This window comes from Elephantulus edwardii, unplaced genomic scaffold, assembly GCF_000299155.1.
Source record: "Elephantulus edwardii isolate Elephantulus edwardi_28Jun2011 unplaced genomic scaffold, EleEdw1.0 scaffold00117, whole genome shotgun sequence".
NCBI classification, from domain to species: domain Eukaryota; kingdom Metazoa; phylum Chordata; class Mammalia; order Macroscelidea; family Macroscelididae; genus Elephantulus; species Elephantulus edwardii.
The window spans coordinates 4,477,138-4,488,041 of record NW_006399867.1 but is presented as its reverse complement, the minus strand read 5'-3'; the positions used below and the strand labels follow the sequence as shown (position 1 = coordinate 4,488,041).

Below are 10,904 nucleotides of genomic sequence, written 5' to 3'. Positions count from 1 at the left end.
AGTTTAAAATCAGAGGCACTTGGTGTGTGTAACTAGAACAGAATAAAAGTTAATTCTTAACTTCATTTCAATGACTTTACTTGATTCTGGAACTTGTCTTGGATTTTCAAAGTTGCCTTTTCTAACAGTAGCCCCCCTAACTTTCACGCTGACCTGCTCATGTACCTCAAGATGGCATTCCTTTTGTCTGGTGGCAAGTGTAGGATATCACAATCTGGTCCCAGTTTATTTTGTTTTCCATTATAGCCAAACGGTTACAAGATGCCGTAGTTTATTCCTTGTTAACCCTCAACAGTCTCTGGAGAGGGTCTTAAGACTTCCTGCATCAGCAGCTGAACCCTCTCAGAGTGAACATGAGACTTGAGGAGCCCCTGACAAGAGTGGCACTATGTGGTAGTGCAGAATGGACTGGAAAAAAAGAAAAAAACCCAAACAAAAAAACCTGGGGAAAAAGAGAAAGGCTGCAAAACACTGTACTTTCAAGCAACTCTAGGCCCCTGACCTTGTTTTTAAGATGAGGTGGCTGCGAAGGCGGGAAGAGTCCCACAGTCTGGATGGAATGGAAGGGCTTATGGGATTCCTTGAATTGATCTGGTAGGCCCTTCTCTCGCACCCCTACCTGTAGGGAATGAGTGAACCCAAGAGGCCTAGAGCACAATCAGATTTAGATTGTAGGAGCTCTTGAGCCAGTGAAGGATGGAAGCTGAGAGCAGAGAAAAGGTGCGGACTTTCAGTGCTCGGAGTGGTGGGTGTGGAGGGGGCGTAAGCAGTGCACCGGGAGCAGAAGCAGTAGAGGGGGGCGCGGTGGGCGGGGCGCGGGCGCGGTGGGCGGGGCGCGGGCGCGGTGGGCGGGACACAACCTGGTCCAGGCTGGCCGGTTGAAGAAGACTGTGGACGCTGTGGACACGCGCCGCTTGGCGCTGGTGGCGGTTGTGTGGCCTGAGTGGTGAGCATTCCTGGGCCTTATTCTTTCCCCTACTTTCTTGGTTCCTGCTTTTTAACTCTGAACTAGACTGAGAGTTAGAAACTACCTGTAAGTCTTTTCATTGTACCCCCTGAAAAGTATGTATTTAATATTTTTATAATAGCATGTATAAATGAACCTTCTACTCAACACCTCAAGTACTAGAGACTTAGTGATTTTAATTTTGACTACAATTTTGGTTGTTTCATAGTGATTAAAAGCAAAAGTTTTGGAGGTGCAGGTGAAGCTTGGTTGTAGTCCTCATGCCATCTACCGGCTGTGTGAGTTAAGCTTATCAGTGGAAATAATATCTGTCTCTAAAGCTTCGTCTAACACACTTTGGGCATGTTTCCAGGAAGGACCAGTCCTTGGAGAGGGACGTCATGCTTGGGAGGGTGGAGGACAGTGCGAGAGGAAGACCCTCGATGAGATGGATTGACTCAGTGACTGGGGTAATGGGAGTAGATGTGTCAGAGACAGTAAGATTGGCTCAAGGTAGAGTAGGATTCAGGGATGTTGTACATAGGGTCGCTATGAGTCGCAAGCGACTTGACAGCACATAACAACAATCTTTAAAAGGTTTCATGTTAAACAGAATTAAGCTTACTAGTGTAAAATGGTTCCCTGCCTGAAGACTTTCCTTTAATAGTTCTTGTAAAGTTGTTCTAGTTTTCACAAATTGGCGTCATCTCTGTCTACCAGGCAATATCCTAATTTCAGCATCATATTTAAAGGAAAGTTTCACTGGGTGTGTACTTTTTGTTGTTGTTATGTGTTCATTCATGCATACTTTACTCCCTCCTCTTCTCCCTCTCCCACAATTCCCATTGTAAAGCTATTAATTGTTGAACGCATGGTTTCTAATTGTTCATTCCTTACATAATATCCTTCCTTTCACCCATTCCAGCACAGTATTCATTATTTATCCATTCTTTTCCTGCTCTTCCCCCACTTTCCATCTTGATCCTATTATTACAGTAATGGGCTCATGCAATATTTGTTCCTTTGTCACTGAGATATCTCAGTATAATGTGTTCCAGACTCCTCATTGTGTAGCGTTTTACGAGTTCATTATTTTTCAAAGCTGTGTAGTATTCCAGTGTGTGAATGTTCCACAGTTTCTCTATCCATTCAATTGTTGATGGGCACCTGGGCTATTTCTGTCATTTTTCTATTGTGAACAATGTTGCTATAAACATGAGTGTCCATATATCTAATTGTGTTGCAGCTCTGATATCTTTTGGGTACCTGGGCCAAATGGGGAAGCACCAGATTGTGCTCTGTAGTGGCTATACCATTTTGTATTCCCACCAGCAGCAAATATAAGAGTTCTGATGTCTCTGAGTAATTACCAGCATTTGTTGTTTGTTGCTTTGTTGAACTTTGCTATTGTTGCTAGAATGAGTTGATAGCTCATGGGTGTTCTGATTTGGATCTATCAAAGTTATTGAGGAGCAGTGATGTAAGTTTGAGGACTGAGGTTTGTCTGATTCAGGCCATGCTCTTTCCAATCACTTGTAATGTATCTGAGAGCTGGACAATGAGTAAGGACAACAAGAACAACAAGAATTGATGCCTTTGAGCTGTGGTGTTGGAGAAGAGTACTGAACATATCAAGGACTGTCAAAAAGATAAATATGTCTTGGAGAAAGTGCAGCCAAAGTGCTCCTTGGAGGTAAAGATGATAAAGCTATGTCTCATATTCTTTGGGCATGTTGCTAGGAGAAGGCTATTCCTTGGAGAGCAACATCATATTTGGAAAGACATACGGTTGGTGAAGAAGAGGAAGACTCTCAACCAGGTGGATCGACACAGTGACTGCTGCAATGCGTCTAGTGTGTCAGGAAGTGTTAGGATGGCGCAGGATAGCACAGCATTCAGATCTGTTGTTCATAGGTTCCCCTTGGATCATACTCGACTCAATGGCACCTAACAAAAACAATAGCTAGTGATATTGAGCATTTTTTCATGTGTTTGCTAGCCATCTGATGTTCTTCTTTAGTGAAGTTCTGTTCATTCCTTCTGCCTATTTTGAGATTGAGTTGTCTTTTCCTTGTTAATTGAACTCTAGTGGCCTAATGGCGAAAGGCTGCACTGCAATGCTGAAGCACACAGTTCGAGTCCACCAGCTGCTTTGCAGGATGGGCAATCTCCTTCTGTGGGATTAACTGCCTCTGTAAACCTGCCCTAGGTTCAGCTATGGGTCAGTTCTGTACGAATGGTTCACAGCATTATTATTCTGTAAATTTTAGAATATAAATCTGAGTCCCTTACCAGATAAATCATTGGCTGGCAATTATTTTTACTCAGTGTGTGGCCTTCCTTTCTACCCTGTTGGAGAAGTTTTTGATGCACACAAGGATTTGATTTTTAAAAGGTCCCACTCATGTATCTCATCCTTTCCTGACTGTAGGGTTTTAGTTCTACTTCAGAGTCTACTCATGCCATTTCTAAGGGTTTCTAAGTTTGCTCCATTTTTTTTCCCCTCTGATGAACTTTATAGTATTTGGTTTTACTCCTGGGTCCCTGATGCATCTTGGTTTTTGCATTTGATGTGAGGTATGGATCTTGCTTCAGTTTTCAGCAGATGGCTATCCAATTTTACTGGCACCATTTGTTAAAGAGGCTGTCATCTCCCCACTTAATTGGTTCTGTCTCCATGTCAATGATCAGATGGCCATAGGTAGATGGATTGATTTCTGGGTTTTATTTGCCCTTAAGTATATTTTTAAACATTTGAGTCTTAATAGACAAAGACTCGAAACAGAATAAGCAAAGCAGGCATTCAAATTTAAAGTGGTTTTATAATTCTTTTTTAAAAATTTGACTTGTAGCAAAAATTACTATCAAACTCCGTTCACGGGGCCAAAGACCCCTGTGGTGTTAGCAAAAAACGTGCCCATCATGTTGTTATGCTTAGGTGCTTTTGAGTTGAATGTGACTCATAGCCACCCTATAAACAACAGTTTTGAACCCTGTTTTATCCTATGCCATTCTCATCATCTTTGACACACTTGAGATCATAGCTGTTGTCACTGTATCAAGGTCTTCAATATGGATTGAAGCTCAACATCAAGAAGACAAAGATTCTCACCACCTGGCCAGTTGGCAGCACCATGATAGATGGAGAAAAGATTGAGCCAGCTTGCTTGGTTCTACAATTAACACTCTTGGCACCAGCAGTCAAGAAATCAAAAGATAAATTGCACTGGGAAAATCTTCTGTCAGGGACCTCTCCAGCAAACTGAGGAACAGTAGTGTCAGTCTAGAGACTAAGGTGCACCTGATCTAGGCTATGGTCTTCACAATTGCTTGCTATGCAGGGTAACAGAAGAAGAATCAATGGCCTTTGAAATGTGGTGGTGGAAGAGAGTGTTGAACATACCATGAACCACCAAGAGAACAAATAGGTCTGTCTGGGAGAGGGTGAAACCAAGTTTCTTCTTGGAAGCAAAAATATTGAGACTCCATCTCATATACTTTGGTCACCTGGTCAGAAGGGACCAGTTTTTGGAGAAGGACATCATGCTTGGAAAGGTGGAGGGCAGAGAAGGAGAGGAAGATCTTGGATGAGATAGACTGACACATTAATAATAACATTAATTAATAATGGGAATAGGTGTGTTAGAGTCAGACTGACTCAGGATAGGGCAAGATTCAGAGCTATTGTACGTAAGGTCCCTTCCTTCCTTCCTTCGCCTCCTCCTCCTTCTCCTCCCCCCCCCCTTCTTCCTCCTCCTCCTCCTTTTCATGAGCACTATCATGCATATCTGTTATCTTTATTTTCTGGTGACTTAGTTGAAAAAGCCTGTGGGTAAGGAGTTGCACAGCCAACCCAAAGACACACAATTCAAGTCCATCATCTCTGAAAACCTGCTGGAGGGTCAGCCATGACTTGGTTTCAACTTGACAGCAGCGATACGGTTTTTTGAAATTTGAAAAGAATCTGCACTGCCATCTGTCTAGTCCTCTGTCTTACGCAGATGTCTTATGTTGGGGTTTGGGGTTTTTTTGTTGTTGTTGGTTGATTGTTTTTTGTTTAATGTTTTGGCTAAAGTAATTCTGTTAATTTTATTACCTTGCTGTATGCAACCTATGATGTCTCTGCCCAAATATTTATCCTTATATATTATATTTATAATAAATATTATTGTAATAATTGACAATTAAGTATGTTACCATCAGCCCTATGAATGGAGTGTGAGATAATACATACTAAGCTTGTAAGAAAAAATATTTTATTACAGGTTTATGAATCAATTATTCATAATCCTAGTTTATAGTGTTTTAAAATTTTTGCTTATTAATCTTAGTGGCTTACTTATTATTACTTATTAATAAATATTAATGGACACTGTGATTGCAAATATCACTTTATAGTACTTTCTCTCAAAAATGGAAACAAATCTTACTCAGATTAGTTTCTCTGTCTTCTGATACTATATACAAACTGGAAATTTATCAGCTAGTAAGTCAATGAATAGAAAAAATAGGAGTGAGTAATTTATTTAGAATTCCCTTTATTTCAAGCATACAGTCTTTCTTGCTATCAATTTCTAAGAGTAACTAAGAAGCAGCATAGGAGAAAGTGGTTTTATTCAAGTTCACATTTTGTTAACCAATTTAACCTTTTAAAAGGTTTGCTCTCTCCTAGAGTGGACCCTGTTGAAGAATGATTTTGACACTAAATCAATTTGCTGTACTCCTTTGGAAAAATTTTACCGTAAAGGTAGGTGAAGGCATTTATGGAAAATGCACATGCTTTGCATTTCCCTTTATCTTATTTTTGTTTACTTATTGTTTCGTGATTTTTAAATTGTTTTGTGATTTTACCAGAGCTATAGGTAGGTCTTCCAGATATATAAAGTTGAATGAGTAGTATAGTCTCAACTGTAAGAAAAGAGGCTTTGGTGGCAGTCATAGCATGTTATGTTGTTATGATGCGACGTGACGTGATGACCATAAGTCTCTTTTGGCCCACAAGAGAAAGATGACAGCCTCAAAAACCCCACAAAGTGTCACTATGAGTTGAAATTGACTCAGTGAGTGAATTTTTTTTTACCTGTAACAAAGTGGGGCATTGAATAGGTAGGTGTGGGATTGAAACAGTACAGAAATCTCTTGCCTGAGCCGTGGAGAAAGTCGTAGAAGCCCAATATAATAGAATTTTCCAGATGCATTTAATATACGTTCTCAACGCACTATCCTTTTGTTTTTGTCTTTTAGAAGAGGCATTATATTCATTTACTATTGGAAGTTTTCATAGTGTTGGTGTTTGGAATGATGATTTTGATATTCCGCGCCGTTTTTAAAATAGAGGTTGCTCGATCTCAGAATTACACTTCTCAACCCGTCAGCACTCTACCTTCTTTTGTCAAAAATCCAAATGAGTGGGAACTGATTTATGTGCCTTCTAATGTTGATGTGGCAAAAGAGATAACAGAGAATGTGAAGAGGAATCTAAACATCAGTATAAAAGGTGAGAAAATAAAGTTTTCTGTAAAAAAATTTTTAGAGAAGTTGAATATTGAAAAAGAACATACTTTTTGATACTAAGATAGCAGTAATTTTAATAATTAAGATGTGGTATTGACAGAAGCAGAAACACAGCAGAACATAATAGAGAAGCTGGAGATGCACTTATACAAAAATGCTGAAATGTTTTGTCACAAAGATTTAGAATGAATTCAACAAAGGAAGGATAGTCTTTCCCACAAAGGTCACTGTTATTATTGGACATCAGTCAACACCTTGGAGCAATGAAACTTGACCACAGTTTCCTTAATGCAAAAATCAACTCAAAGAGATGCATAGATTTAAATGTAAAATGATAGAATATTTAGGAGACAAAATAGTGCTTAGAGTTAAACCATGCTTATAAAATGAAAAACTAATAGACTGGAATTCAGTTATGTAATGTTAGTGGGTTTTGGTGGTGGTGGTGTTACTGTGTGCCCTGGAGGAAGAACTGAATCCTGTTTGACCCCTGTAGTGGATTTCAGAGACATTCAATCAAATGAGTGGAGATTGCCTATCCTTCTTCCACAGAGCAGCTGGTGGATTTGAACCACCTGCTTTTGGGATTGCTGCACAGCTTCTTACTACTAGGCCTCCAGAGCTCCCTGGAAGTTGCTTTAGAGAAAAATATGTATACTTAAGTGTTTACAGTCAATTTAGAATTGTCTTACTACTGTACTAGGATGCGTAACCCTTTCTCTAGTTTGAAGCAAAACTCGAAATCATAAAAACGGCAAGTCTTACTAGTATAAGTAATGGTGGAACCCCTGAGACTATGGCTAGTAGATATTCTTCCATTCTGAAACCGAAGTCATCTTCCTGGATCCGTAGACAGTAACACCAGAAATGAAAACACTCTTTAGAGCAATCATCCATATGAGAAAATAAGAACAGAATTTGCTCAGGGACAATGATCAGAGGGCAGAAAAAGACAGGGGGAAAGAACAAGTAGAAATGGAAACCCAGGGAGGGGTTGGAAAGCGATTGAAGATGAGGAATCATTAAGAATATACCAATACATCAATATGGTTTTGAACACTGCCAACTTTTAAAAATAATTATGGACTACACAGCAGAGAGTTTAAAGTTTACCTTTTTTTGGGGGGAGTGGAATTCTGGTATTTTTCTAGGGCTTTATTGATAATGTTTTACCTTTCAAATGTATGTATTTTTCATTCAATAAAAATGTCTTAATATATGAAAAAAAAGAATATACCAATAATGTTTCAGGACCTCTGGTGTCATAGTTTATAGAGTATTGTGCTGCTAAGCAAAAATATAGGTGTTTCTTTTTCAGTATCGTCTTGACTTTTTCTGGAGATGATTATAACTCATTGGGGCTCTGAGTTCTCTTGGATAAAGCTCAGCAATAATATCTAGAAATCTCCATTTTGGCCACCTTAAATTGGACCAAGGACTTAAATACACTTCCAAATTTTAAATTGTTTCTGTCTTTTTATGAATTTTGAAATCTTACATTAACTTTTCAATGACTCACTGTTACAAAATTTTTGTCTAAGTATTTAACTCATTGTTGTTGTTGATTGGAATCTAGCGCGTCTCATAGCGACTCTGAACAAAAGACCTAATACCTTTCCATAACTATAGTCATTTCTCCAAGTTCATAGAGTTTGCAGAGGCATGTGGTTTAGGAAGTGGATTCTACTTGTGCTTCCAAACCTCTTTTACAACTGAGAGCTCCACCAAACACTCCACATTGGGAAACCATTCTGGTATTTGATACCTCAGTGGTACAAGGTTCAGCATGACAGCAAACCCAGGTTACTTCATACGGCACTTTGATAAAGAGTGATGTACAAAGTGGAAGAGTGTTCATCCGATATAAGAGCACTAGTGTCATTTAGCAGTGGTTAAGTGTCATCAAGTTGAATATGACTGAGAGTAAGGTTTGCACAAAAGACGTGAACTCTGTTCTATAATATAGTAACATCATTTCAGTACATTTATAGAGTTTAGAGAGTTTGTAGAATTTGGAGAGCTTGTAGAGTTTCCAGAGGCATCTAGTTTAGGAAGTGGATGCCACTCCTGCTTGCCAGCATAAATCAATCTGGAAGCTCATCTAAACATTGTACATAATGGGTAACCATTATGGCGTTTGACAAGACAGTGGAACAGTGTGCAGCATCACAGTGACACCAAGTTGTTCAATTCAGCAGATAGACAAAAGATTGCTGTGTCTTTGTTGTTGTTGTTTGTTGTTATGTGCCGTCGAGTCACTTGCGACTCATAGCAACCCTATGTACAACAGCCCTAAACCCTGCTCTATCCTGTGCCAATCTCATTGCCTCTGATATACCCATCCCGATTACCCCAGTCACTGAATCAATCCACCTCATAGAGGGTCTTCCCCTCCTGCGCTGTCCCTCTACCCTACCAAGCATGATGTCCTTCTCCAAGGACCTGTCTCTCCTTACAACATGTCCAAAGTAGGTCAGACGGAGCCCCGGAATCCTTGCCTCCAAGGAGTAGCCTGGTTTAAACCTCTGCAGGATGGATCTGTTTGTTTTCTTGGCAGTCCATGGAACATTCAGTACTCTTCTCCAGCACCACAGCTCGAAGGCGTCAATTCTCCTTCTATCCTCCCTAGTCATTGTCCAACTCTCGGATGCATAACGAGTGATTGCAAAGACCATGGCCTGTATCCGGTGCACCTTAGTCTCCAGAGAGACACCGTTGCTCTTGAGTACTTTAGAGAGGTCCCTAACCGCAGACTTTCCCATCGCAATACGTTTTTTGATTTCCTGGCTGCTGGTGCCAAGAGTGTTGACCATGGAGCCGAGCAAACTGAAGCTCTGAACAATCTCAATCTCTTCGCCATCCATCCTGATGCTACTGATTGGTCCAGTGGTGAGAATCTTTGTCTTCTTGACATTGAGCCTCAATCCATACTGAAGGCTGCAGTCCTTGACCCTCTGCAGTAAGTGCATGAGGTCCTCCTCAGTTTCAGCGAGCAGGGTTGTGTCATCTGCATAGTGCAGATTGTTGATAGATCTTCCACCAATCCTAACGCCACGCTTCTCCTCATAGAGCCCAGCCTCTCAGATAATCTGCTCTGCATACAGGTTGAAAAGGTATGGAGATAGGACACATCCCTGGCGTATACCTTTCCCAATTTTGAAACATGCAGTGTTGCCCTGCTCTGTTCTGATGACTGCCTCTTGGTCCAAGTATAGGTTTCACATTAGCACGATTAAATGTTCTGGGATTCCCATTCTTCTCAGAGTCAGCCATAGTTTGTTATGATCCACGCAGTCAAATGCCTTTGCATAATCAATGAAACACAGATAGACATTCTTCTGGTATTCTCTGCTTTCAGCTAAGATCCATCTAACATCAGCTACAATATCCCTAGTACCACGACCCCTTCTAAGCCCATCCTGGACTTCTGGCAGTTCTCTGTTGATGTGCTGTTCCAGTCGTTTTCTATTCATTAGAAAATTAATAACTTTGGCCCCGGCCTGCAGTCCCATTCTCTCACACTGAGGGGATTTTTAAAGCCACACCTTCGAGTAGCCCTCCACCCTTGGCCAAAGGCTCAAGGACACCTGCTCTTGGGGAGGAAAAGAGCAGAAACACACATCAAACATGACCCCAAAAGCTTCCCTTACTTTACTGATGTGACTGTCATCGAGATCAATGAAAAACCTGTATGGTCTTTTGGAACTCATCTTTTTTCAATTTATAGTAAAGAGAAAGTGTTTACAAAAGTAAGTTGTTGTTAGATACCATGGAGTATAATTCAAAGTAACCCTGTGAAAAATATATATTAATTCTGTTCTATGTTGTGCCATCCTCTTCACCTCTGACTCACTTGAATGCATTGCTGCAGTTACTACGTTAATCCATCTCGTTGAGGGTCTTCCTCTCCTTTGCTGACCCTCCACCTTTTCAAGCATGCCCCTCTCCAGGGAGTATCCTTGCCTAGCAACAAGCCCAGCATATGTGGGCTTTGCCATCCTTGCATCCAAGGAGCACTCAGACTGTACTTTTTTCGACAGATAACTGTGTGTTCTATTGACAGTCCATGGGATATTCACTACTCTTCTCACAGCTCAAAGGCATCAATAATTCTTCTTCTTCTCCCCCCGCCCCACGCTTATTCCTTGCCTTGTAAATAGATGCATAGCAAGTGATTGAGAAGACCATGGCCTGAATCAGGTGAACTTGGGTATTCAAACCAACGTCATTGCTCCTCAGTAACTTGGAGAGATTCCTGACTTCAGGATTGTCCAGTGCAATACTAATCCTAATCTCCTCTTTGCTGGTACCAAGGGTGTTGTTTGTGGATCCAAGTAAGATGAAGTAATTGACAGTGTCAATCTTTTCTCCATCCATCGTGATGTTGCTTTTCGGTCCTGTGGTGAGAATATTTTGAGATACAATTCATATTGAAGGCTGTAGT

The 10,904-nt window shown here is 40.6% G+C and overlaps 1 protein-coding gene across 1 annotated transcript in view; it reads left to right on the top strand.

Annotated features, from left to right (window-relative positions):
• The first annotated feature begins 5,636 nt into the window (after positions 1–5,636).
• Positions 5,637–10,904, top strand: part of LOC102858785 (ATP-binding cassette sub-family A member 3-like) — a 176,786-nt gene continuing 171,518 nt past the window's right edge. The window contains exons 1-2 of the mRNA XM_006892700.1: positions 5,637–5,693; positions 6,191–6,443. Coding sequence (XP_006892762.1) covers positions 5,637–5,693; positions 6,191–6,443 — 310 coding nt within the window. The remainder of the gene's footprint in view (positions 5,694–6,190; positions 6,444–10,904) is intronic.